This window comes from Dendropsophus ebraccatus, chromosome 9 (assembly GCF_027789765.1).
Source record: "Dendropsophus ebraccatus isolate aDenEbr1 chromosome 9, aDenEbr1.pat, whole genome shotgun sequence".
NCBI classification, from domain to species: domain Eukaryota; kingdom Metazoa; phylum Chordata; class Amphibia; order Anura; family Hylidae; genus Dendropsophus; species Dendropsophus ebraccatus.
The window spans coordinates 102711445-102737297 of record NC_091462.1 but is presented as its reverse complement, the minus strand read 5'-3'; the positions used below and the strand labels follow the sequence as shown (position 1 = coordinate 102737297).

Here is a 25853-nt window from a genome sequence, read left to right as displayed (position 1 = left end):
CAGATCTGGTGACTGCACTGGCCACTCCATTACCGATGATAGAATACCAGCTGCTGCTTCTGCTGTAAATAGTTCTTGCACAATTTGGAGGTGTGTTTAGGGTCATTGTCCTGTTGTAGGATGAAATTGGCTCCAAACAAGCGCTGTCCACTGGGTATGGCATGGCGGTGCAGAGTGATAGCCTTCCTTATTCAGAATCCCTTTTACCCTGTACAAATCTCCCACCTTACCAGCACCAACCCCAGACCATCACATTACCTCCACCTTAACAGATGGCGTCAGGCATTCTTCCAGCATCTTTTCATTTGTTCTGCGTCTCACAAACGTTCTTCTTTGTGATCCAAACATCTCAAACTTAGATTCATCCGTCCACAACACTTTTTTCCAGTCTTCTTCTGTCCAATGTCTTTGTTCTTTTGCCCATCTTAATCTTTTTCTTTTATTGGCCAGTCTCAGATATGGCTTTTTCTTTGCCACTCTGCCCTGAAGCCCAAAATCCCGCAGCCGCCTCTTCACTGTAGATGTTGACACTGGTGTTTTGCGGGTACTATTTAATGAAGATGCCAGTTGGGGACCTGTGAGGCGTCTGTTTCTCAAACTAGAGACTCTAATGTGCTTATCTTCTTGCTTAGTTGTGCAACGCGGCACTTCTTTTTCTACTCTGGTTAGAGCCTGTTTGTGCTGTCCTCTAAAGGGAGTAGTACACACTGTTGTAGGAAATCTTCAATTTCTTAGCAATTTCTCGCATGGAATAGCCTTCATTTCTAAGAACAAGAATAGACTGTCGAGTTTCAGATGAAAGTTCTCTTTTTCTGGCCATTTTGAGCGTTTAATTGACCCCACAAATGTGATGCTCCAGAAACACAATCTGCTTAAAGGAACGCTGTAACGAGCTAGACTGTTTTCAGATGTGTGAACATGATTGCACAAGGGTTTTCTAATCATCAATTAGCCTTCTGAGCCAATGTACAGATTGTACCATTAGAACACTGGAGTGATAGTTGCTGGAAATGGGCCTCTATACACCTATGTAGATATTGCACCAAAAACCAGACATTTGCAGCTAGAATAGTCATTTACCACATTAGCAATGTATAGAGTGTATTTGTTTAAAGTTAGGACTAGTTTAAAGTTATCTTCATTGAAAAGTACAGTGCTTTTTCTTCAAAAATAAAAACATTTCAATGTGACCCCAAACTTTTGAACGGTAGTGTATATATGTATGTATATATATATATATATATATATATATATATAACAACCCCTAATGGAGCTTCCAGTGTAATGAGGGGGGTTTCAGTTTGTTTCACCCTCTAAGTGCAGTACCTTGACAAGAGCTTGCGTGGTATGCATGAGGTCTTCATTTTTCTGCCAGGGGCTGACTCAGGAAACCCCCACCTAGCTCGGTACACACTCAATACACTATAAGTGATCTACTCACAGAGAAAAGTAACATGGAACCATGAACCAATTTACTGCTTGGTAAAAATCAACACTGGGTCAATATGCTTGACAATAGGGTATGAAGAAACAAGTATTAGATATGGCATAAACATAAATGTGGCAACACAGAACTCTCCCCCAGAAAGTGGAACACTTCAGCAGTCATGTGAACAGAACAGATTCCAACAAGGTCTAAGCTGTAATTCTTTATTTGTCACTGTCCAGCCACAGCTTAACCAGCCAGGATACAAGGGGTTACTCACTCCTTTGCTGCTGACCTACACCCCAGGCTTAGTCCAGGTCTCCTCTCCTCAGACCATGCTGCCCCCCTTGCTCTGTCTCTCTCTGGCTTTCTTCCGCTTTCTCCCAGTGCAGCATCACTTCCTGTTTGCCTCAGCTCACTGTCCCAGGGAGAGATGGGAGATGTAGTTTGGATGCCTCATGTCTCATAACCTGTACCTACTGTTCTCCCTAAATCCTCTCCAGGGGTTACATATATAATCACAAATCGCTTCCTCATATGTTAAAAATAAAAATTTGATTATAGTGTCCCTTAAAGAACAGGTACATGGGTATATTTTATCATGTTTCCAGTCCCTATGTAAGGCTCACAAGTCATCTCTTCATTCTAGGCTACAACCTACAATAATTCTGCTCCACAATGTGACTGGCTGCACTTTACAGTCTGTCACTCCCCTTACCTCATAGATTGTAAGCCCCGGCGGGCAGGGTCCTCTCTCCCCATGTACCAGTCTGCCATTTATCTTATTCATGTAATGCTACAATTCACCTAACACCAATTTGGATACCTATACAGACAATTTATAAAGCTGAGTGTGCCTGACACACCATACAGACTTGGGACCCACTACAGTGAGATACAGGGCCCAGGACACAGAAAACATCAGTATATCCACACTACTCCGTGATGAACCCTTGCACACTACCTGGAAAAAACATGTTAAAATAAACTATCCTCTATACACAGGATAGGGAATAAGTGGCAGACTGCAGGGGGTCCAACCATTGGGATCGCCAAGTAAGTCACAGTTGTGTTTGGCCACTAAATTTATTCTGTATGGGAGCTGCAGAACATAGATGAGTGATGCTGAACAAAGGAGCGGTGCTGCTTCTTTCTTAACAAACACATGGGGCTTCATTCTGAAAATCCGTCCGACCCTTTGGGATCTGACATTTATCCTCCATCCTTAGTTGTATCAAGTTGAAACACCCTTTGAGGGTGCCTTCACAAACCGGATCTGCAGCGGATTTCACCATGTGAATTCGCCTCAAAATCCGCTGTGGATCCAGTGCCAATCATCCGTATGAGAATACATACGTTACATACGAATACATAGTTAACCTCCCGGCGGCCAGAGCATACATCACCACCTTCCTGCTCAGGCTTGCTTCAGGGGTTCCCGGCATCTGCTCGCCCCACTCAGCCAATTAGTGCGTTGCCCCACCGCAGTCACTGATTGGCTGAGCGAGACGTCCAGTTAAGAACCCCCAAAGCAAGCCGGAGCGGGGAACAGGTGATGTATGGCGCCGGGGGGACAACTTACATACTCGCAGAGGGATGTCAATCCCTCTGTGAGTATGTATTCTCATACGGATGAATGGCACTGGATCCGCAGCGTATTTTGCTGCGAATTCGCAGCGTGAAATCCGCTGCGGATCCGGTTTGTGTGAAGGCACCCTTAAGGTATGAGTTTTTATAAAGACCGGACACATTGAAGATTCTGTTCTTTTCTCAATTTATTTAGGTTATGTATAGCCTTTTTTAGACCATAATAAGTAACAGAAAAATATACCACTAAAGAGATTTCCCATTTAAAAAATGGGAAAAAATAAAGTTAGGGTAATGTGAAAAATAAAAAATAATAATAAAATAAAGCATACCCAACTACCCACTGCTGCTGTTCTGATGGTGTCTGGACCCTTTAGCACTCTACCTTCTCTGACCAGTGGCTTTGGCTGTGGTGGATTTCCTCTCCAGTCACTGATAGGCTGAGCAGGAATTTCCTGTGTGTCGGCAATGTCAAAGGAAGTGGTAAGTTGGGACTTAGAATCAGGCAGACGTTATTTTACAATTCTTTTTCTCTAATGGGAAAACCCAATAAATTATTGATATGTACAATAAGAGGTACCATGAGTTGATCCAGAAACAGATCCTTTCTTGTGTATGTGAGAAATGTAATTGACCACATCACATAACTAGACGTCATGATGAGTTCACTCAAGTTTTTCTCCTGCTATTGGTGTAACAGAAAAATTTTGATTGCTCTTTATACATTTTTTTTGTGATATATAATTTAATAAAATCAGCAATCCTGTAGCATTTTTTTTTGTTTTCGTTTACACCGTTCACCGTGCGGAAACAATAATTCTGCACGCTACGATATGTAATATTTTTATTTATTTATTTATATTTTTTATATTGGGCAAGGGGGGATTTTAAACTTTTATTGGGAGGGGGGTTATAAGGGGTTTTTTAATACTTTTAAAAACTTTTTTATTACACTTTTTTTAACACTTTTATTTACTGTAAAACATGCAATCATTAGATTGCATATACTGATCTATGCTATGCCATAGCATAGCATAGATCAGTGTTATCAGCGATATATGTATAGAGCCTGCCTGAGAGCAGACTCTACACATAGATTACGGATCTGACAGGGCAGAGGTAAGAAGCTTACGGGACGATCGGGACGATCATGCGATCACTCAGTGACAGATGCTTGATCTGTCACTGAGCACCTTAAATGCAGCGATCGCTGTAGATCGCAGCTTTAAAGAGGTTAATGAGAGTCGGCTGCGGGATCACAGCTGACTCTCATTACCTGCGGCCCCGGAGACTGATGTGAGCGGGATCGCACTCTCTGCAGCGGTCCCGCTCACATCAATAACCCCATCAGTACAGGAAACGTATATATACATTCCTACTGCACGGGGTATGTGCAGTAGGAACGTATATATATATATACACATATTACTGACACAAAGGGGTTAAGTAGAGCAAAACAAAGCAATTTGCCACAGTGACTTCTCTAAAAACATACACAATAATCCTCAAGAAAATGTGTGAATGTGTGAAAATATATAGAATCTATATATGAATGGAGTGACACACTGTATCCATAGAAGTCATTCCCTATAATTAATTTTCCATGAGAACGTCCAGCACAAGTTCCCAACAAGAAAAGTTGTAAGGATCTCCTGCTACCCCTTTAAAAATTGCTGTTTATTTTCTAGCAGCCCACCTTGGTGCATACTGTAAGTCGTGGTGGTCCTACCTCTTGGTTGACTTCCTCTCTTCTGTATGAGGCTACAAACAGTTGAGGTATAAAGCATTCAGGACATACCATTGTGGCCTGCGTCTGTGTTTTTACTTTTATAAAAACACCCTTTTTCAGCCTCTGAAAAATGTCCAGGGGGCGGGGCCTAGGGTTCCCTTGGCCATAGCACTGCTATGCTTCATTGTGCTGTATTCCCATCCTTTTGCATAATCGGTGATGCAAAGGTCTTAAGTGACATCAGACAACAGGAACAAAGCTGTGACCTGAATGCCTTTGTTGATATCTATCCAGTAGTACAACCAGCAGGTAGATGATCAAGAAGTGACAGTCAGTGGCTGGGACCATTAGTGTACCAACCCTATGAATATTTATCCGTCACAGCCAGAGTAACATCACTGCGGAGCCAGATGAATATTCATGCAGAGTGGGCAGGGCAGACTGGTTCACCAAGCGCTTTAGGACGGCCCCCAGTGCACCAAACTGCCACTTTAGGACAGCCCCCAGTGCACTAAACTACCTAATTAACATATTAATAAAACAGGCGTTGAGGCTGAAGGTAAGAAAATGACTTTCTTCCTCTGCGCTCACGGCCCTCTGGGAAAATAACAGGAGGTTAGAGTCTTATAACCTGCTGTTAGTTTCCCTGGCAATTGTTTTTAACATGAACCTATAGATAATATTTATGGTTATTTGTAGAAAAACATTCTATGTTAAACTCATTATCGGAAGGTTCTTTGAATTGAATATAAGGAACTCTCCCCCAATCATGCATGGGATATATGGCAACCAGAATACCTATACATTTACGCCATGCTATAATTTTCTAAAATATTGGGAAATTTCATTCCTTACTTGTTTTCCCACCAGCACATACACCACAGGATTTAAGAATGTGTTAGTGGCGGCTATGCTAGATAAAAAAGGCAAAAATACAATAACTTCATACATGAGATGGAACTGCCGAGTATAAGGAGCCACCAAGTAAATAATCTGGGCTAAAACTAATGGCACCCTGGTACAGAAGAAGACCAGGATTGCGGCTATCACCACTTTGTACAGTCTAGATGATTCCGTCTTCTCTGAATTTGTCACATGAACAGCAATGGCGATATTGGAGGCCAGGATAACACACAAAGGAATAATGCAACCAATGACCGCAAGGGGAATGACAAGAGCCATTGTGGTGGATAGAACATCTGCCCATTCTGTAAACTCTCCGAAACCTTCATAGCTTCGATTGCAGTCCTCGCGTGATAATTCCCTCCATTCCCGACTTGCGTTTTGATCAATGTTTGAATAGGCAAGACCAGAGAGATCATTAGAAAAGAGGAAGCATTGAGGTACATCGCTGTAATAATAGAGGTTGCTGTAGACGGCGGCTGGAATGCTACATATGATCGATAACGCCCAGATAAAGGCACATATACTTAGACCGAGTTTCCGAGAAATGAACTTCAGGTGCCATATTGGTTTAGCTACAGACAAGGCCCGATCAATATTTAGCGCTGTGAGGATGTAGATGCCGGCGTACATATTAACAAAGGTGTAGAAGTTGTAGAGTTTGCATGTAACGACCCCATATGGCCATCTTGCCATTAACACGGACACAGCGTGAAAGGGGAGAAGCAGAAGAAAGATGAAATCTGCTACGGCCAGATTCAGGAACCAGACATGAGATTTGTTCTTCTTCTTTAAGAATCCGGTGATGAAGATGACGATAATGTTGCCGATGTATCCGATGATACAAGTCAATATGGACAGCACGAAGCTGGAGTACTGGATGGCCGAGGGGTGCGTTGTGCTCGGAGATAAGGCCAGTAGTTCCGGGGCGTTGTGGATGTCCCAGAACAAATAACATAATTTTTTATTTACTTCATTGTCGGCGTGCGCTTCATCCTTCATAGTTATAATCTACAGGACAGAGACAAAGCACAGACACTATCATCACGGAGTGATCATAAAATGACCTCATACCATGACGCATGACGCAGTTGGTGAAATCAGATGTGGACCATATACATATATGTACAAGAGTATAAATGTATAGTAACTTACATCTCTGTACTGTTTATCTCCAAGCAAAAAAGCAAATGATCCAGCACTCGGACAACACCAACGTGCAGCTCCACTCCCCAGCATCTAGACACGTTTTGGTGCATGCTCACCCTTTGTCACAGATGCTTCACCTTTCACCATCACTTCTTTAAAGTGTAACTGTCTTGTATGTCATTATGTAACCATACTCTGTTTGTATGGGTGTCAATAAAACAGGAATATACATAAGGTGTAACTGTCAATTAAATGTCATCAGGAATCAACAAATATCAATAGTACAAGCGATAAGAAACCCTGTAATAGGTTTTATTAGGCAAAAGAGTTTCCTTCTGTACTCAAAAAGCCATTTTCATACCTTCCCTCTCACTTCAGAAGAAGCAGGATTTCTGTGTATGTTTTGCTCTATGGGGAGGGGAGGGGTCAAGGGGGGTGAGCACAGAGAGGGGAAAAGCAGGGCTGTACAAAGCATCATCCTGCAATCTTCTCTCACCAAGCTCCCAGAAAAGTACTGACCTTTCTGACCTGTGAATCCAGTGTTTTATGTGTCCAGACAGTCTCCAAACTGTACAGCTGCTTGTCTCCTCTTCCTGCTCACTCATCCCCCTCGGCCCCTCCCCCCTCCATAGGTTATAAGGACTCAGCAAACTCGTCTTCACGTTGTTTCTCAGTAATGAAGATGGCTTTGCCTGATAATACACAGAAAAGAAGTGGGAGTGGGAGTGGGGGGGCTGGGAAACAGCTTTTTGAGAACAGAAAGAGGCTTTCTCACCTAATAAAACCTAATACAGAGTTTCTTAAAATCGCTTGTACTATTGATTGATTTCAATTCTATTGATTTCTGCAAAAATATTTTAAATGACAATTACACTTTAAATAGATCAGATCACAGGTGTGTAATATATGTCACAAATCACAAACATTTGCGCTATGCACTGGAGGTGGGCTCCATACTGCTAGACCGGACTGTAAGCAGCTCATTGCAGGATAGGTAAGTGACAGATTCCCTTTATGTTTTGTTACAGCCTTTTCAGATAGGAGGTAAAGGGGACACTTGTATTTCTCCATAGTCAGAATCTGGATACAAAATGTGCAGGGAGGGGATATGAAATGTGTCCACCAAGGGATTAATACTACTCTCTACTGTTCTCTACAAATGCTTAATGTATACTCTTGTTTTATCAGTTACTATGTACTATATAAAAAGCAGTATTATAAAGAGGATTATAAAGAAGATATCATTTATATGGTTAAAGTAAAATCCCCCCATATACTTAGTTCTTCACTTACCTGGGATATCACGTTCTTTAGTAATAAATCTGTGCAGATCTTCAGTCTTCAGTGCAGATTTCCCTATAACAAAGACCAACGATATCATCATAATAATAATGGTAATAATAGTAATCAAACCCAGCATGTAAATATGGGCAGCGGATCACACTAACCATTCATGCTGCACCACAAACAGCTCCATATGGTGTCACTTAGATAACACTCTGTCCCAGAGTATACTGGGATCAAAGAGCATTCAGCATCTAAGGAAAACTGCATACATACAGTATATACATCCCTTCTTACAGTCACTATTCAGTATTAGGTTTCTGTTCTCACAGCAGGATTTTATTAGGAAACAGCGGCCATCTCTGGATAATGACGGCTGCAAATAACTATAATGGTTATTATAAATAGACGGACGCCTTTTCCCAATAAAACCCTGTTGTGGGAACATAAGCCAAACAGATGTCACTCTACAACCAGTAGCTCAGGTCACAACACTGCATGTCTATCTATCTATTATCTATCTATCCATCTATCTATCTATCTATCTATCTCCTATCTATCTATCTATCTATCTATCTATCTATCTATTATCTATCTCCTATCTATCTATCTATCTATCTATCTATCTATCTATCTATCTATCTATCTATCTCCTATCTATCTCCTATCTATCTATCTATCTATTATCTATCTATCTATCTATCTATCTATTATCTATCTATCTATCTATTATCTATCTATCTATCTATCTAATCTCCTACTCTATCTATCTATCTATCTCCTATCTATCTATCTATCTCCTATCTATCTCCTATCTATCTATCTATCTATCTATTATCTATCTATCTATCTATCTATCTATCTATTATCTATCTATCTATCTATCTATCTATTATCTATCTATCTATCTATCTATCTAATCTCCTACTCTATCTATCTATCTATCTCCTATCTATCTATCTATCTATCTATCTATCTATCTATCTATCTATCTAATCTCCTATCTATCTATCTCCTATCTATCTCCTATCTATCTATCTATCTATCTATCTCCTATCTATCTATCTATCTATCTATCTATCTCCTATCTACCTATCTATCTATCTCCTATCTATCTATCTATCTATCTATCTATCTATCTATCTATCTATCTCCTATCTATCTAGAGCAACAAGAGTCCGCAGGATACAACCATCTATCTATCTATCTATCTATCTATCTATCTATCTATCTATCTATCTATCTATCTATCTATCTATCTATCTATCTCCTATCTCCTATCTATCTCCTATCTATCTATCTATCTATCTATCTATCTCCTATCTATATCCTATCTATCTATCTATCTATCTATCTATCTCCTATCTATCTATCTATCTATCTATCTATCTATCTATCTATCTATCTCTTGTCTATCTATCTTCTATCTATCTCATATCTATGTATCAATTGCATATCTATCTACAGTATATACTATATCTTGTGCATATTTATCTATGTATCTAATACTTAGCTTTTATTTTCCTATATATATCATGCTGCATGTCCTTAAATGCCTAAAAGGGGTATGCATGGTATTTATATATATCTATGTATACATCATATTACAGGTCTACACAGCTCTAAAGAAATACACACAGAGATATGACGTCTGTACAGCGGCAGCACTGGTGGGCACTGGTTCCCTTCAACCTCCAAGTCTAAGTCATTGGTGGTTCTTCTCCGGACTCTCTGAGATATCTTGGCACATAGAGCTGGCTGGGTCCAAAGTGGAATGCGAGACTGAAGAGTGAGAATTCCCTATATTTCATGCATTTCCCGTCCTCTCACTACAAGTCCCTCCCCAGAGTCTTTTCACCCTCTCCTATGAATACACAGATACATATAAAAATTGCAATTACTGATGTTGGGCGTCCTACAAATGTGAGATACATTAGACACAAATGTGTATTAGACACTTTTTTAGCCTGTTTTGTGCCTTGCTCGATAAAGGGATGCGGCAGATCATAAAGTGAGTTTGGCTTTGTTAAATTGGACAATGCTTAGATGAGAAGCTGTGCGCCAAAAGTGCACTATATTTTGTGGACAACAATAGCATATTAGAGGTTTCGATAAAAATTTCACGTCTAAACTTTTGGTTGTCTTTGAGCTGAGCTGTGAAGGAGGCGGGATCCGAGCGGACTTCAAACGGATCCCGCCTCCTTCACTGAGTGGCTGAGCGGACCTGAGACATCACATCTCGGGCCCGCATCAGACACACGGAAGCAGCCGGGAACCGGGCACCGGAGCGCAGTGATGCGGGACCCGCCGCTGGAACCGGGGAGGTAAGTGGACGTTTTTTATTTCAGCCACCTCCTCCCCGGTCCCCCCAAAAAAGTGCCCCCACGCTGGAGCACCCCTTTAAAGGGGTATTCCCATCTCAACTAACATAGTTAGGGCCCTACTACACAGAGCCATAATCAGCCGAATCGGCCGCTCCATGTAATAGAGACAACGATCAGCTGATAACAATAATCATCGGCTAATTGTTGGTTTAGGTTTGAGCCTAGAATCGTCAGGAGCCAACAGCGCATGACTACGTGGAATTGCGATGCACCTCTCTCCGTTCCTGGTCTTCTCTCCTGTGCTCTGCAGCTTCCTGGTGGCTGCAGCATCTGTGCAGCCTGTAAGATGACTTCATCATCTCTCAAAGAGAGATTATCTCTCTTTTCTTCTTCTAATGCACTCTTCACCCACTCACAGCGCACCTTAGATACGTTGGAGATAGGAAGTCACATGGGTAGAGGAAGTGTATGAGTCTTTTGTGTTGGACGTTGTAGGGCAAGGACGCAAGCTAGAAAGCTCCCTACAGTGATCCTTTTGGGCCCTGGCCCTCTGCCAGGTCCCCATACCCTAAAGAGTCAGTCTTAGTCAGGGTCCTGAACTGATCCGGATAGAGCAAAGTTGCTAAGAGCCTAGGAACTCTATCTCGCAGCGTGGTTGTTAGCAGGCAAACCTCAGCATTCCGCTCATCCCAGGTAACAAGGTCTGGTGCTTTGTGTCACTTTCTAGGACGGGTCCCCCAACACTGGTAGGGCATTAGGTGGTGCGAAGACCCAAAGGTCAAAACACGGGCACAAGTATTCTCTTCTTCCAAGTATTCTTCTACCTCATCCTCCAACATCCTGGCAGAGCACAGTACTACTTGGGTTGGGACTTTCACGACATCCTCCTCTCTGCTCTTTTGATTCTTTGTGTCTCTCAGCACGCAACTCAGTCAGCACGACTGTACTCTGCACTGTATCCGTATCACAGACCTGGTTGCTGTATTGTCAAGTGTATTATCAAGTGTTTTATCAAGAGATCTATCAAGTGTATTACTGTACTCTGTCAAAGGAAAGCACACAAGTACTTTCAAAGTAAAACAAGATTATTTAAAAGAAAGAGACTCTGTGATTGTTCACCCCACACCAACACTGTGTATACCACATCCTTGGCACATTTCCCCTTTCTGTGGGTGGCAGTGCCAATAGTCCGGGAGGGTCACTAAACCACTCTGGCCCACCATTATATCAACCCAAGGGACCCTGTAGCAGCCCGGCAGGACACTGTCCACAGGGGAAAAAGGTATAACCGGCCCTTTAAACTAAAAGCAGGTGTGCCACCATACCTGTGTGCCCAACAGGCACTGGCGTCACGGCATAACTTCACTGGGCCCGGCTGTATCTTAGCCAACCACCATAGAACTGGTGTCACGCTTTACCATCTGGCAAGTGACCAGCCGTACCTCCACATCGGGGTCACCGCAGTATTACTCATCAAGTTAAATATTTTTGCAAACTTGCCTCCTACTTCTGATATGCCTCTTTTTCCTCCCATGGTTGACAGCTCATTGTCTAGGTTATCGACCACCACTCTGCTCTAAAAGCAGTAATTTGCCTGTTGTGTATATATAGCTTGTAACATCACCAGATGATACTCACCAGCAGCTGCGATGTCCAGGTTCTGCACCTGCTCACCACTGACGTCCTGTCTGCTCCACTCCTGTCCTCCATGCCCTTCCTACTCGTGTCTTTCGCCATCTTTCTTCTGCTGCAATGACACCTCTGGTCACTAGGGTATGCATGCGGCAGCCTCCTCTAGATTTATAGGGGCAGCTTGTCTTCACCCGCTACTGCTGTCTGCCAATCCAGAGCCACTGCACCTATTTAAACTAGCTCCACCTGCTCCACCATGCCTAAGTGTTGTTGGATTCCAGTACACATAGCAAAGGTGTCTGTTTGCTGTTTCTGCTGAATTCCTATGTATCCTGACCTATGCCTGTTCTTCGGATTACGATTTCTGCCTGACCCCTGTCTATACCATGTGCCTGTCCTGTTGCTGGCTTGATTTGCCTGACCCCTAGCGGTGGTGGCTGCCGGTGGACACGTTACTCCACTATTACCTTGGTAATATACCTTTATTATTCTGATTTGCCACATTGATATTTATCACTGTGACTCAATATACAGGTGTATTTGTCTTTCTGATTTCAGTAGATAGGGTATTGTTTTCACCTCCATTTACATTACACCTTCCGTGGTCCACCTGCATTACCCCCTGCTTGTATGTTTGTTATCGTTGTTGTTGTTTCTTTTGATATCTTCTCCAGTAGTGGTTCATTGCTTTTTTCCTGCTCCTTGTGTCTATACGTGTATTTTTAAGCAATAAAGATTTTTCATGTTGATACAAGCTTGAGGTTCAGTTGCTTTTTTGTCGGTTTGTATAGCTATATGTACACCAGCTGGACCACTGCTTTTAGAGCAGAGTGGTGGGTGGTAACTTTGCCAGTGAGCTGTGAACACGAGGAGGTAAAGAGCAGCCATATCAAAAGTAGGATTTGTCAAATGAATCTATATCTAAAAATATTTAACCTGAATAGCTCTACAAAGTATAACTAAAGTATTAGTTGAGATGGGAATACCCCTTTAAAGTGAACCCATCACCATAGAAATTCTACCTCAGCTATCAGCATCTAATTATAGAGCAGGAAGAACTGAGCTGATTGATATATATTTTTATGGGAAAAGATTCAGTATCACTTGTAATTTATTGATTGAAATCTCTGATGTTTTCATGCTAAAGAGTCCAGCCCATTGAGTGACTCCGCCCACTGGACTCCTTATCACAAAATGATCAGGGTTTTCAATCAACATGATACAAGTTATACTAAAATGAAGTACCTGACACATTTTACTGCCATATACAGAAGTATGAGCATACAGCATAGACTATAAGACAGAACAGCAAGAAGCCGCCTCCATTATTACAGACATAAACAGCAATGAGATACTTAACAGTCCGTCACACAGGAGAACTCATGTCAGGAGAAACTACTGGTAAGAAGGACATAACAGCAGATAGAAGCAGTAAGTGTGGGATATACTCACATCGCACAGACAGGGAGTTATGAATGCAGGGGAACGCTACATGGGAAGTATGGATTATAAAGTCTCATCTTGTGGTTAACCATTTCCCAGAAAACAAACTAAATTATGCAATTATTGTGCAACTCGGAGAATCTTTCCATTTAGTAACTCGGCTATAAAAGGTATTGTGCAGTATCCTTGTCTACCTGCTGCAGGCTGTAATGCGGCAGCGGAGTCACCTCTGTTAGTATAATCCTGAGTGGGAGCTACGACCGACAACTAGAAATCCAGGGTTACCGTTAACAACTTATATTTATTGCAAAAAGCATTAAAAATGATCAAAAAGTTACATATATAGAAAAGTAATCACAGCCCACCACTCCAGTCGGGAACCACCTGTGCTCATGCCCGCTGCTTGGCCAGGGCAGCCCTGAACAACATTAAAGGGGTTGTCCAGTTAAAATCTTTTTTTTTCAAATCAACTGATATCAGAAAGTTATATAGATTTGTAATTTACTTCTATTAAAAAATTTCAAGTCTTCCCATACTTATCATCTGCTGTATGTTCGGCAGGAAATATTGTTTTATTTTCAGTTGGACACAGTGCTCTCTGCTGACATCTCTGGCCGAGACAGGAACTCTATGAATCCCCATAGAAAACCTTTCCTGTTCAGGACAGTTCCTGTCTTAGCCATAGATGTCAGCAGAGAGCAGTGTTTCAGACTGAAAATAAAACATTTCCTGCAGGACATATAGTAGCTAGTAAGTACTGGAAGACTTTAGAATTTTTGATAGAAGTTAATTACAAATCTATATAACTTTCTGACACCAGTTAATTTAAAAGAAAAAGATTTCCGCTGGACATCTCTTTTAAGAAGATAAAGATGTCCACCATCTTGGGCGTATTCCAATCAAGCACGTCTTTATTGGTAAGTAAAAACACACCCCTTATAGGCCCAAGTTAATCCAACGCGTTTTAGGCACACAGGCCCTTAATCATGGCAAGGGCCTGAAACACGTTGGCTTAACTTGCAGACTATGGAGTGTGTTTATATATACCAAAAGAGACGTGTTTGAGGTGGAATACCACCAAGATGGTGGACATTTTTCTCAACCGCCTTATGTATCAGAAAAAAGACTGGAAGGTGGTGCAATTTTGGGGTTCACCAAGCCCTTAATCATTACACCATGTAGGAGAGCTGGATGTTTTTTCTCTGCTACTGCAGTGGGTGCTATTAACCCAAACATGGACTGTTTTACTTTATACTGCTTAAAGGGGTACTCCAGCAAAAAAAAAAAATATTTTCAAATCAACTGGTGTCAGAAAGTTGCAAATTACTTTTATTTAAAAATCTAAAGTCTTCCGGAACTTATCAGCTGCTGTATGTCCTGCAGGAAGTGGTGTATTCTTTCCAGTCTGACACAGCGCTCTCTGCTGCCACCCCATGTCAGAAACTGTCCAGAGCAGTAGCAAACCTTATAGAAAACCTCTCCCCCTCTCTGGGGTGGAGCGCTAGGGAGCGTAGCAGCGCTGAAAGGCCAGTGGCATGATGAGACGATCGCTGGCTGAACGAAGTGCTTTGCTTTGTTTAGATGAATGATTCGTTCATCTCTAGTTGGTAACCCCCAACTTATCATACTGATTAATTCACCATACCATGTGTTATTATTTATGACATTATCCTCTTTGGACCTTATATTATCTGTGACCCTCCCCTTCCTTTATGTATCCCTCCCCCCTCATGACTTAAATTTCAATATAGACAATGTTTAAAAAAAATGTATGTTGTATAAGTATTGTACACTTACTGCTCCATATTCATGCTGTAATGGCTCCGTATTCACGTCATAAAAGCTCCATCTAGTGGCCATTTGCATACACTGAAGTCTGCATGAAAACCCCTGTTTGTCCCACCTCAGCTCCCTTATCTGTACCCTATGACCCTGATGACATCATCAGCAGCCATTAATCTCAGAATGAACTGTAGAGCCAGCTTCATCCTCAGTCATCCTCCTCATCTAAGCTTACCATAGCATTGCTGGCACCTCCATGCTATTATCCAGCGTTGTATAGCTGCAGCTTAGTGTATATTGATGTGTTTTTCATGTTTCCTGCTGTTATTTTACAGTCTATAGGTATTAGGTAGAGACCATGCTTGTTAGATGGCTGGTATAGCATGGTATCTGTGTATATCCCTGATGTCTGTCACATGGCCGGTATAACATGGTATCTGTGTATATCCCTGTCTGTCTGTCACATGGCTGGTATAGCATGGTATCTGTGTATATCCCTGATGTCTGTCACATGGCTGGTACAGCATGGTATCTGTGTATATCCCTGATGTCTGTCACATGGCTGGTATAGCATGGTATCTGTGTATATCCCTGATGCCTGTCACATGGCTGATATAGCATGGTATCTGTGTATATCCCTGATGCTTGTCACATGGCTAGTATAGCATGGTATCTGTGTATATCCCTGATGCTTGACACATGGCTGGTATAGCATGGTATCTGTGTATATCCCTGATGCCTATCACATGGCTGGTACAGCATGGTATCTGTGTATATCCCTGATGTCTGTCACATGGCTGATATAGCATGGTATCTGTGTATATCCCTGATGTCTGTCACATGGCTGGTATAGCATGGTATCTGTGTATATGCCTGATGTCTGTCACATGGCTGGTATAGCATGGTATCTGTGTATATCCCTGATGCTTGTCACATGGCTGGTATAGCATGGTATCTGTGTATATCCCTGATGCCATGGCTGGTATAGCATGGTATCTGTGTATATCCCTGATGACTGTCACATGGTTGGTATATCATGGTATCTGTGTAAATCCCTCATGCCTGTCACATGGCTGGTATAGCATGGTATCTGTGTACATTAGACATTAGTGCAGCTCTACATCTGGGGTGGAAGGCGAAGGGCCTCTTGAAGCCTTGCCTGCATATTAAAGTGATGGCTGAGGAAGGGAACATCGGGGTGGGCAGCAGGTGATGGTCTACATGTCCTGCATGCAGCTGCTCTGCAATGGACAGTGAATGTAAAAGACAACGGCAGCGAGGTACAGAAAATGACATGTGCATGCCCTGGTGTTCTGTTTGGCCGGCATGCTTCCAAACAAAAAATTTTCTAGGTCGTATTTCTGGGGGAGGCCTTATATTTAGCAAGTCCGCAAAACCTCTACTAGGTCTTATTTTCAGAGGAAGTCTTATTTATATATCTAATGACGTGTCAATAGTTTCTTTTTATAATGACAGGTACACTTGAACCCCTTCGTGTTGCAGCTAGTTTAGGCCTTAACCCCTTAGCGACCCATGACATATCTGATACGTCATGGTGCCGCGGGGGGTGTTCAGAGCGGCGCTGATCCCGGCTGACATGTGCAGCCGGGCAGTGCCTCTATTAGCCGACATGGGTCCCATTGCCGCGCCGGCTAATTAAACCTCTAAGTGCAGCTGTCAAACCTGACAGCTGCACTTAGAGGCTTCAGACCTCACGTCCCTGGTGTCTAGTAGGACGGATCTCCGGAGATCCGTTCTTCTGCCCGTGCCGGGCCTTAGCGTCGGAATGACGCTGATCCCGGCTCGGCAATAGATTGCTATGGCCTGCAGCACGCCATAGCAATCTATGACCGATCTCATCGATCTTTGCTGTGTATATACACAGCATTGATCTCTATGAGAGTTCAGTGCGGTCTATATACAAGTCCCCCAGGGGGACTATCAGTTACAGTAAAAATAAAAGTAAAAATGTTACTTTTTTATTAAAAGTCCAAATCACCCCCCTTTTCCCATTTTAGAAATAAATAAATAAACATGTTTGGTATCGCCGCTCACGTAATCGCCCAAACTATTAATTAATCACATTCCTGATCTCGCACGGTAAACTGCGTCAGCGCAAAAAAATTCCAAAGTGCAAAATTGCGCATTTTTGGTCGCAAATCCAGAAAAAATTTTATAAAAAGTGATCAAAAAGTCATATATACGCAATCAAGGTACCGATAGAAAGAACATGTCATGGCGCAAAAAATGACACCTCAAACAGCCCCATAGACCAAAGGATAAAAGCGCTATAAGCCTGGGAATGGAGCGATTTTAAGGAATATATATTTGTTAACAATGGTTTGAATTTTTTACAGGCCATCAGATAATATAAAAGTTATACATGTTATATATCGTTGTAATCGTACCGACTTGAGGAACATATATAACAAGTCAGTTTTACCATAGGGCGAACGGCGTCAATGCAAAACTCCCCGAAATCAAAACAAATTCCTTTTTTTTTTTCAGTATGACAGCGCCAATGATTTTGTTCCCGGTTTCGCAGCATATGTTATGGAAAAATAATGCCCGTCATTGCAAAGTACAATTCGCAAAAAATAAGCGCTCGTATATGTCTCTAGGTGAAAAAATGCAAGCGCTATGGCCTTTTAAACATAAAGTGGAAAAAGCAAAAGTGCAAAAACGAAAATTAAAGACCAAGCTAATTTTTCAAAATCTGACCCATCTCATTTTATGCGGTTGTAGCTCTGCAATGCATTAATGTATGCTAGAGATCCTGAGTGTTTTTTCATGACATTGTTAGTGGCAAAATTCGTTCACTATCTTTTGTGAAAAACCTCAAAATTTGAAAAAAATAATTTATTCTTTTTTTAATTACACTATTCAGCACATGGTAAAAATAATATAACCTTATTGTCTGGGTCACTACCATTACAGCGATACCAAATATGTGTATGTTTTTTAAACTATTACCACTTTGGCGCAATAGAAACTATCTTCCAGAAAAAACTTTGAAACCAGTCACCACATTGCAAGATCCATAGCATTCTTATCTTTTGTGTGATGGAGTTGGCTTTGGGCTCATCTTTTGAGGGAAGATGTATCGTTTTTATTGATACCAAGTTTTACATATGGCTTTTTGATCTCTTTTACAATGTTTTTTTCTGAGGCGGATTGACATTATACAGCAATTCTGGTGCTGTTTTTTTTTTCATTTCTTTACAGCGTGCATCTTGCAGTATAAATAATGATATCATTTTATAACTTGGGTCCTTACGGAAGTGGCGATACCAAACGTATAGTTTTTTTATGTAACCATTTATTTTGTATGGGGAATGCAATATAATTTTATTATTTGGGGGTATTTTATTATGTTTTATTGCACACTTTTTTCTTTTACGCTAATGTACATTAGCCAGGCATGATGGATAATTGTAGTTTTGCAACAGCTGGCGGGCCAAAGATTCCCCATCCCTGGTCTAAAGCCTGAGCCAGATTCTCTTTCTGGGACTGGCCTAAGAATGGGTCACCAATTTTAATAAGAATTTATTTGAATCACGGGAACATTAGATGGAGTATTGTTGACATTGGTGATTTAACACAGCAGAGCTGGTTTGAGACTTCCAGTTCCTCCATGGACAGAATATCATCCACCGATAGGCAGAACTTTCCCCCTTTTCTCTCTTGACCCATCCCCCTTCTCCTGTGAAACTGGTTGACTTTTCATTATCTTAATGAAATCTCAGACCTGAAAATATAATGCTGGATGCAGATGGCCACATCTGTATTATTGACATTGGGCTGTCCCAAGACAGGGTCACTGATTCCAATAAGATCAATAGAATCAATGGAACATTCTACTACATGGCCCCAAAGGTTCTTCTCAGGAAAGACTATGACACAGCAGAGGATAGGTGGAGCCTGGGCATTGTGATGTCCCGATGGTATCAGAAAGCACCCCCTTCTACAATGGCCCCGTCAGGCAAATGGGATACAAAGCAATGGCCACTGAGAAGCCCAAATTTCCACGTAGGCCTGATGCTGATGTGAAACTGTTGCATGAGGATCATGAGAGGCACCTGGATGTGTGCAGGAACACCAAAGAGCATCCTCCTCTGGGTTTAACTCCAATCAGATGGAGTCACTATTCTTGTCCTCTATCTTTGCCAATGACTATGTCTCTGCTTCTCTTTAGGTGGAATAAATAGATCGAGAGTATCAAGACTGTGTCGGAATCCACTATCATATGGTGGGTAGCCTCTAGTTTTGCCAGGTTTTATCAAATTCAGGTAAGGTAAGGTTCAGGTAAGTATTTAAAAAAGGCTACAAATTAGGATACAACACAATTTTATTTGAAATAGTATAATAGTAAAAAACAATCTGATTATAAGACCTGTTGTAACATTAGTAAAATAAATTATAGGTAATAGGCTATGTTCACACAACATTTTTTTGGCTATTTCGGTTTCATTTTGGCACCAAAAAGTGGGCCGTATTGTGCAAATGATAGAAGGTCATGAAACAAAATGGATTCCATTGTATAGACTTTAAATAGTCAAAAATTTGTCCTAACATTACACCTCTACACACAACACCCATCATCATGTCTGTGCATTATATGTGATGTTACATTGCTGAATGCTTCTCTATATGTTTCTGACAGGTCTTCCTCTTCTGACCTGCAGAATGAGCATGTGTCTACTGCCCAGAACCTCTAGCCTCTTTACCCTTACCATATGTCTCTGCTGCCCAGGGACATCATCTCTCTTTGCCATCAAAAGGCCACACTTTGCCAACATGGTACTGCCCCAGAACATTGGCATCCTCCAATACCGGGCTGGCATCGGACATCACTGCAGCTCGAAGACCCTCTATGCCCCCAGGAGTGGCCTGTGCTGAGTTTCTATTTGGTTTAATAGCGGCATGTTGTATCTCCGGGGAGCTAAGTACATTAAATGCGCTGGAGCGGCCATTATGCCTGAACTCACTGCAGCAAAAGCCAGGTAAGTACTGCACACACACACTACATGATAGGTATAGATACTTACACATAGTATAGGGGACATGGATCTCGGTTCAATCCAGGGATTAATTCTGATCGCTATATTTGGGGTCGGGAACAATTCCCCCCCATGACTCTGCCACCTCTTTGTCGCACATCAGTCTCTGGAGCACGCATACTTCATCATAGAGTATCTGGTCAATGGCAGTCTGTGGATCTTGATTAGGATGTGGGGATGAACATCAGCAATGTGAGGTGAGACGGGGGTGATATGAAGGATGGAGCATTGTTGACATTGAGATGTCTTCCCATCAGATTCTACATAGCAGAGCTAATTTGAGACCTCCAGTTCCTCTATAGACAGAACATCGTCCACTGGTAAGTAGAACTTTCACTCTTCCCTCTCTTGACCCCTTTTCCTGTGCCACTGGACTATCTTGTCACTCTCTTGTCTTACAAAGATCTAAAGCCTGAGAATGCAGGTGGCCACATCTGTATTATTGACCTGGGGCTGACTCAAGATGGGGTCACTTATTTCAATAAGATCAATAGAACCATTCTACTACATGGCCCCGGTGATGCTTCTTGGGAAAGAGTATAGCACAGCAGCGGACTGGTGAAGCCTGGGGATTGTGGTATTCCAGATGGCATCAGGACCCTCCCTCTATTACAATGGCCATGTCAAGCAAACGGCGCACAAAACCATGACCACCAAAAAGCCCAAATTTCGACCTAGGTTTAATGCTGTCATAAAACATCTAATAAAAAAAAAAACTGCTACACAAGGGAACAGCCATTCTTTACCACCATTGGCTGAGAGGAAATGGGGCGGAGAGTACATGCTCACCTCAGCTGCCCAAGAACATCACCTATCTTTACCACCTTAAGGCCATACTTTGTCGATATGTTATTGCCCCAGAACATTGGCATCCTCCAATCCCGGGCTGGCACCTGACATCACTACAGCAAGAAGATCCTCTACACTCCCAGGAGAGGTTTCCAACTGGTGAGTTAAGGAACAATAGCAGCATGTTGTACCCCACTGTGCTGAGTACAGTGAATGCCCTGGAGCACCCATCATGGACATTATATCTCGGCTTGTTTCAGGGATTTATTCTAATCACCATATTTGGCGCCAGGAAAGAAATTTTTCCCCTGATGAGACAACTGGCCCATTTCTCACAAGGGGTTACGCCTTTCTATGGATCAACACAGCCACAAATAGGTTTATGTTTAACACAAAAAAATAACAAAAAGATGTTTACAAAAAAGAAAAAAAAAAAACTTTACCTGAAAAAACAGACCCAAACATAAAGATTATACTAGATCACATGTATAAAAAAATAAATGTATTTAAATGTATTTTCTGTTATTTTGCTTCCATGTCACAACTCAGACCAGATTTTATTAATAATTAATGCAGAAATCTAGTGAATTCCAAAAGGTTCACTTGCTCTTTATAACATTTTGATAAATTAATAGTCGAATATTCCTTTAACCATTTCATGGAGCACCCAATATCAGAAACTGTATTATGCCAGTAGCGGACATTTTTTGTTATCTATAGGTTCCTGAACACTCCCCCACATACTGACCACCCAATCCACCAGTGAACAGCCAGACTTCCCCAACCCGTACAATAAACATCTTCTAATGAACATTCTCTGCTTGTTCTCAGATGGTCTTCGCATCAAACCCCCCAAAAAACATCTTTATGGCGGTCAAGATGATTGACAAAGATGGGAACAATGAGGAATTCAGATGTCCAATCCTTGGCCAGTTAGCCTCCAAAAGGTATCGCCTGATTTCTTCTCTATTCTACTAATTTCTATGGCTAACACGGTACAACAATACTCTACTAGCAACTTATGTACCGCACAAGAATGGAACTGAAAAATCGCTTTAAGAAACTTGCATAACTCAACAGCGACATCTTCTCACAAAATGCAAAAAGGAAAGACTTATCCCAAGAGGCTTCATGCTACGTAACCCAAGCCGGCACACCTACAACAGCAGATACGCACAACAGCTATGCATCCAGACATCTGAAAAACTATGCAACAATATGATAAAAATCTCATATAACAACAAGAGAATAACAATGGTGGAGATACAAACTCTAAAAGCATTAATGGAGAATGACACAGAGGAGATGAAGGCCAAACTTAAAAGATACTACTTAGAACTTCAGGACATGCTGATCCATAACAAAAACAGCCAAAATAGCCCCATTACTAAGGCCACAATCCCCAGCTCGGTTCATCAGAACTGTGTGGTGAACCTCTCCTTCTACAAGCCAAACAAACATGAAATGTCAGTTCTCTCCAGAGGTCTATCCTTTTGCCCCTCAAGAAACATTGACAGCATCAAACTCTGCAATGACATGGAGGAGCTCTTCAGAAAAAATAAGACTGAGGGAATACTTCCATGACAAAGACCCTCCCTGCAACACAGATCCTGGGATAGAAAAGCTTACAAGGAAACCCACTAAGAATTCTACATGGACACCACGGCCTGGAACCAATTCAACACTTGATAAATATATTGACTGCTTCAGAAACAAAGTAAAATCTGAAATCCTGAAGAAAAGAAAAACAAGTACATAACCTTACCCTGCAATAACAGAAGGCTATCAAATCACTTAAAGGGAATCAGGACATAATAATAAAACCTGCTGACAAAGGGGGCACAGAAGTCACCATGACCACTGACTATATCCAGGAAGCAAACCGACAACTATCCAACCCCGTCCACTACTCTAAACTTGAAAGTGATCCAACAGAGGCCTACAAAAACAACTCAAGGACATGATCAAGATGTTTCCTATTACCATCTAGGAACAAATTAAACTGCTCATTCCAGAAGATCCCAGGCCAGGCTGCTTCTACATGCTCCCCAAGATCCACAAAGAAGGCAACCTGGGGAGACCCATAATTACAGGCATTGGGACATTGGTTGGGTAGAAAATATCCTAAAACCCCTGATCAGAGACAATCCCAGCTACATACAGGACACTACTGACCTTCTAAACAAACTAAAAGCCTTAGGCCCACTACCTGACGACACCATATTGGCCACCATGGATGTGGAATCCTTGTACACTAACATCCCCCACAAGAATGGAATTGCAGCATGTTGAAAACACCTGGAGAAACAAGACCTCCCAATAAAACCAATCACACAACTAATACAATTCCTGCTAACCCATAACTATTTTGCCTTTGGATATGACATGTACCTCCAGCGAATGGGGACATCAATGGGTTCAAGAGGATTTTTTATGGCAGAACTAAAAGGAGCATACCTATCCACATGCACCATCAAACCTATGACTTACCTTCGATACATTGACGATATCCTGATTATCTGGACTGCAGGTGAGGAGGCCTTGCTTAAATTTCATGAAGACTTTAACAACTTTCACCCCACCATAAACCTCAAACTAAGCCATTCCCGAAGTGAAATCAATTTTTTGGACACAACTATATGCGTTAAAGACCACCGGATACTTACATCAATATACCGCAAACCGACAGACCGGACTGCTTACCTGAGAAGCGACAGCTTCCATCCTAAACATACAAAACAATCTATTATATACAGCCAAGCTATTCGGTACAATCGTATCTGCTCAGAAAAAGCAGACCTGGACCAGCCCCTCCTTAAAGGGGTATTCCACCCAATGCAGTTTAAAAAAAAAGAATTGCAAAAGCAGCCCTGTTGTACTCACTGTGTCCCCCTGAGCGTTTTGACACTATTCTTGTATTTCTGCATGCTTCTGTTCTCCATATCAAAGTTTTTCAAATTCTGTCAGGCTTTTCAATATGGCGCTGGCCAGAAGACTCCAACTCCCAGCATGCACAACACCTCCTATGTCTCCCTCCCCCTCCTCCATCCTGTCATAATTTCTCCCTCTCTTCCTGATCCATTGCTGTTTACTCCCCTGCGTTCACGTCTCTCTCCCTCCTTCCCTCCCTCATGCATTGCCGTTTCCTCCCTGCATTCACCTCTCTCCCTCCCACCCTCATCCATCTGTGCGCAGGGGCTGCTGTGCTGGGGTAATGTATGTCCTGTCACCTCTCATACAGGAGACATGCCTATACTGTCCTGTGTCTCTGCAGTGGGCTGGATAAGCAGCAGTAAATATTTACACAACCCAGCCCAAAACAGAGACAGAGGACATGTGACCTTGTCTTGTAAACAAGACAGAGAAGTCTCAGTGTAACAGCATTTGTGTGCTGACATGGGTGAGACACCTAAAAAAGATCAAAAATGGTGCAGAGGCCATAATGACATCCAATTGCATATATATTTAACTTTTTAGGTACTATTAAATATTGCAAAGAATTTTTTCAGTAGAATACCCCTTTAATCTTAGGACTGAATTCCTCCAATTGGGCTACAAACCAAACACGACGTACAAACAGATCAGCCAAGCAGCAGCCATCAACAGGGACACTCTCCTCACATACAAGGAGGCCCATGATGAAACCCGAGTGCCCCTAGTTGTCACCTCCAATCCACAGCTGGAGATCCTACGAAAGATTTCTAGGGAACTACAATCTGTGCTACACAAGGATAGCAGACTAAAAGAAATATTCCCAGTCCCCCCACTGCTTTCATTTCGGCAACCACCAAACCTGTGACAAATCATTGTCCGCAGTGCTCTGAATGCCCCAACAGATAATGGCACCTCACACAGCCTACAAAACCGGTGCAAAACCTGCACACACATCCATATGTCTGACAGTGTACCAGTCCCACAGTCACAGGAGGTACACAGAATCAAGGGAACATTTTCTTGCAGATCTTCCAATGTGGTGTATCCGATCATGTGTGTGCGATGCCCCACTACAGGCCTCTATGTGGGGGAAACAGGGCAGAGACTCAGTCAACGTATAAACACACACCGATTTAGTATTAACAACGGCCGTACAGATCTCCCCATGGCTGCACATTTCTCTGGAGAGGGACACACGGGTGAAGACCTGCGGGTTACAGTCTTAATGGTCTTAACAGACAGCAGCCGGAGCTTACCATCCTCTTGTCACGCCTCACGAGCTTTAGTGTATTGACCTGTTGTAAAATAGCAGACCCTGTGTATATTGCATTTTGTTATTTCTAAAATCCTTTGATGATCTCTGTCTAGTGTGTATATAAGTCTGTGATTTTTTTTCAGTTTTGTATAACATCATGTCTGACGAAGGAAGCTAGACTCTCGAAAGCTTACAATCAAATATACTCAGCCTCCAAAAGGTATCGCCTGATTTCTTCTCTATTCTACTGATTTCTATGGCTAACACGGTACGGTACAAGAATACTCTACTAGCAATCCTTGGACCACACATCAGTTTCTAGAGCATGTATACATTACAGAGTATCTGGCCAATGGCAGCCTGTGGAATTCGATCAGGATATGCAGCTACCTGAACATCAGCAATGTGAGGTGAGAGGGAATGTATCAGAAAAGCTGAGACGGGGGATGGATATGGAGCATTGTTGTAATTGAGATGACTGTGTTCTCCCCATCAGATTCTACACAGCAGAGCTGGTTTAAGACCTCCAGTTCCTCCATGGACAGAACATCTTGCC

At 42.0% G+C, this 25853-nt stretch overlaps 1 protein-coding gene across 3 annotated transcripts; it reads right to left on the bottom strand.

The window, feature by feature from the left end:
* Positions 1-3195: 3195 nt before the first annotated feature.
* On the bottom strand, positions 3196-13527 carry LOC138801379 (chemerin-like receptor 1). 3 transcript variants are annotated; one of them, XM_069984143.1, is made up of 3 exons: positions 13487-13527; positions 8088-8150; positions 3196-6656 (listed from the first exon to the last, which is right to left on the bottom strand). In XM_069984143.1, exon 3 carries the CDS (start codon positions 6645-6647, stop codon positions 5559-5561), a length of 1089 nt encoding a protein of 362 aa, XP_069840244.1. In that variant the 5' UTR covers positions 6648-6656; positions 8088-8150; positions 13487-13527; the 3' UTR covers positions 3196-5558. The 3 variants fall into 3 exon arrangements, with proteins under 3 accessions (XP_069840244.1, XP_069840245.1, XP_069840243.1); XM_069984144.1 differs by lacking the exon at positions 13487-13527 and adding an exon at positions 12041-12094; XM_069984142.1 differs by lacking the exon at positions 13487-13527 and adding an exon at positions 9717-9910.
* Between the last annotated feature and the right edge of the window lie 12326 nt (positions 13528-25853).

Bases quoted from the DNA above. Each gene is read 5' to 3' on its own strand.
- LOC138801379 (XM_069984143.1), bottom strand. From the start codon at position 6,647: ATGAAGGATGAAGCGCACGCCGACAATGAAGTAAATAAAAAATTATGT.